General features: G+C 24.6%; 1 protein-coding gene across 1 annotated transcript; it reads right to left on the bottom strand.

The window, feature by feature from the left end:
- Positions 1-416: 416 nt before the first annotated feature.
- OCT59_016124 (uncharacterized protein) lies at positions 417-2,317 on the bottom strand (the record flags this gene model as incomplete). Its single annotated transcript, XM_025330797.2, has 6 exons — positions 417-588; positions 666-1,435; positions 1,535-1,848; positions 1,919-1,970; positions 2,055-2,153; positions 2,231-2,317. The coding sequence occupies 6 exons, from the start codon at positions 2,315-2,317 to the stop codon at positions 417-419; spliced, it is 1,494 nt and encodes a 497-aa protein (XP_025168780.1).
- Positions 2,318-3,380: the final 1,063 nt, after the last annotated feature.

Genomic DNA, 3,380 nt, shown 5'->3' with positions numbered 1-3,380 from the left:
TTTGAATTATCTAAAAAAGAAAAATTGCAATATTTTGCACCAAGTGTAAAGTACTATAAATTGTTAAGACCTATAAAAATTTTGGAAAAATAATTGTCAATAAAAAATCGAGATCGAGTATAAATATCACTTTAGGTGTGTCAGTTTAGATATTACTGTAAATGAAATATTGAATTGTAGTTAATAAATTTTTTAATTTTAATGAAACACGTTTTATAATTTTCATTATTTTAAATTTCATAATTTACAATCGAATAAAAAAATTTTTTTAAATTTTACATTTATAACGTAAAATATTTAATTAGATTTAACTTTCAATATATAAATTTTCAAGAATAATTAATAATATGTATATATATACAATATATATTAACAACAAATTTTGATACCATTCATTATTTTTCAATTTCAAAATTTCACTTTGCCCTCCTCTTTTCGATAATAACTACACCAGAACTTGGGTATGCAGTTGGACCGTACATTTTTCTTCCTTCAATTTTACCACTCTCTGTATAAATATTATATTTTAAGATAATGTTATGCATAAAAAATTTGATTTCGTTTATAGCAAAATGTCTTCCAGGGCATCTAAATAATTTAATGATAATTAAATTAATTTTAAAATATTTGCAAAAAAAAAAATTAAATATTCGTTATAAACTTACGCGTGTTTACCACCTCCAAATAACATAAAATTTTTACCAATTTTTGACGCAGGAACATTTATATCCAAATGTCTAAATGGTTCAAATGATTTCGGACTTGGACCTTGTAATAATTCATCTTGGTAAATATCATCAACATAAATCTTAACTATATGATCTTTTGGTAATTGTAATCCATTAGAGAAAGTGTAATCTTTTAATACAGAATGATCAAGTGCTAATATATGACCAGCTAATCTTAAAGATTCTCTAATAAAACTATCTAATTTCTTCATATTATCAAGAGCTTCAAATGGAAGCACACCATTCTCATCAGCTTCTTTATGTACTTCCAATTGTTCTTCATATAATTCTTGTATATATTGAGGATGAGAAGCTAAATCCATGAAAGCATTTGCACAACCGTTTGATGTCGTATGAATTGAAGCGAAAAGAAATAAAAGCATTTTGTCAGCTAATGATGGATAATTAACATTATTAAAGTCAATATTTTCTTGTTCTATAATATCTTGAAGTAAATCATCAGGACGTTTCCAAGAATCACCATATTTTGCTTTCCCTTTCAAACGTTTACAAACTTGATTTTTAATATGTTTAATTAATATATTTCTATGTTTAATTGCTGGATTATATAATCCTGAACTCACGAGAATGCGATTGAGGAGTCCTGGATAAAAAAAATTAAGAAACGGTGGAATTTTTATTAATGTCGATAAATCACTTGTAAATTCTGCAAATGTTGTTACAACTTCATCATATTTCGATTCCTCCTATAAAAAAAAAAGTAAATTTTGAAAGGAATAAATATTTAATAAAAAAAAATTTTTAAATAATAAATATATACAAATATGGAACGTATATATACTTACTTCACCAATAAAAATATTTGCAACAGGGGTAGAAATAATTTTATTTATTAAAGGATACATATTATTAAAAACTTTTGGATCATCATGAACATTAATATCAATATATTTTTGAGTGGCGGAATGAAGACATTTTTGCATACGTTCAGAATAAAAATTTAATTTGCAAAAAATATGATCTTTAAGCAATTTTGGCATATTTACTAAACCCATATCGATATGTTTAAGTAATAAGTCATACGGAATTATTTCGAAAAATGCTTTCCCAAAATTAAACGCATCATCTCTTGATAATATCTCTTGCGAATATTCTTTTCCTATATAATATTTTATTGGTCATGAACATTAAAATTATTTATATACAGTATATTCATAAAAATGTATTACCGACTATTGTTCTCACTTGACCCCATACATATATACTAAAGATATCGCCATACTAATTAATACGAAAATTAAATTTGTTAATAGATTTGACGTAAAAAAAAAAAAGAAAACAAAAATTTTTTACTATTTTATTAACCTCCTTTTTGCATTGTTTAAGGAATTCTTCGGAATTAAACGTATAACTATAAGTATGACCGATAATTGGAATCTTATAACGAACAAGAGGTGGCATATTCTAAGAAAATAAAAAGAAAAAATAAAATAAAAAGCAACTTAATATAAAAAAATGAATTAATAAAATAATTTACTTACGAATTTTGGTTTGAAAACACGCTTTAAAATATAAAAAATATAAAATGATACCAATAGAATGGATCCTAGAATGATCGTTTGATACATAGTTTTTTGATATGGAGAAATAAAAGTAAGTAAAATGAAATATCGAAAATTTAATTTAATATAGACTTTTGAAGGGAGTCGATAACTTTTTTGCGCGAGGAAAATAAATACGCATTTTTATATCCACGTTACTTGCGTTACGATAACAAAATTTCGTATTACGAACAAATTTTTGTGATTAATATCATTTATTGAATTAAATTTCCTTCTGATTATAAATTAGACTAACTTTAGTTATTTGCACCCATTTTTAGTAATTCATTTTGCTTACTGAATTTTTTATCGTATATCCGAATATCATGAGAATCGGAAATCCCGACCATTAATTTTTTTTTTTTCGGATCATTTTTTTTCCAATGCACTGATCTGCATTATGATTGTTACACACCCAGTACCGTATCGTGAATCGTAATACGCTGAGAACATAAATTATAATCATAAATGAATTAACAGTTTTTGAAAATGAATTACTAAGTTTAAATGCTATATACTAGTATATCCAGTCAGAATCACTTTTTTTATATGTTTTTTTCAAATATGACTTTAATTTCTTTTCCTTTATGACAACCGAATTTTTCTTTTTCTTGATATAAACAAAATATTCACTAATTCTTTATTGTTTATCTTTTACTTGAATTAGTATTTCATATATCTATAAGCTAATTTCTTATAAAATTCAAAAATCTGATCGATCAAAGGAGTTTCATGTGAAGAAACGTAAATCTATACTTACGTGATACAATATTACATTTGCATATTTTTATAATTGTATTAAATTCTTAATTGAAATCAGTCGACAAGAATAATAAATCGAAAAAATAAAAATGACCTGTCTCTGTTTTACATGTATTTGAATGAATCGTTCTTGTATAACCTAATATTGAACAAAATACAGTCTAACCTCGATATACCGATAGATAATTGACATATACCGATGAATTTCCTTTGTCCTGTTTCGCAACTAATAAAAAAACCTCATTATACCGATATTATATCTAATTTCATGATATAACATATTTCGATACAATTCCTTTGTCCCTTTATGATAATGTATAACAACATA

Source organism: Rhizophagus irregularis, chromosome 24 (genome assembly GCF_026210795.1).
Source record: "Rhizophagus irregularis chromosome 24, complete sequence".
NCBI lineage: Eukaryota > Fungi > Glomeromycota > Glomeromycetes > Glomerales > Glomeraceae > Rhizophagus > Rhizophagus irregularis.
This window is presented reverse-complemented; position numbering and strand designations above follow the sequence as displayed.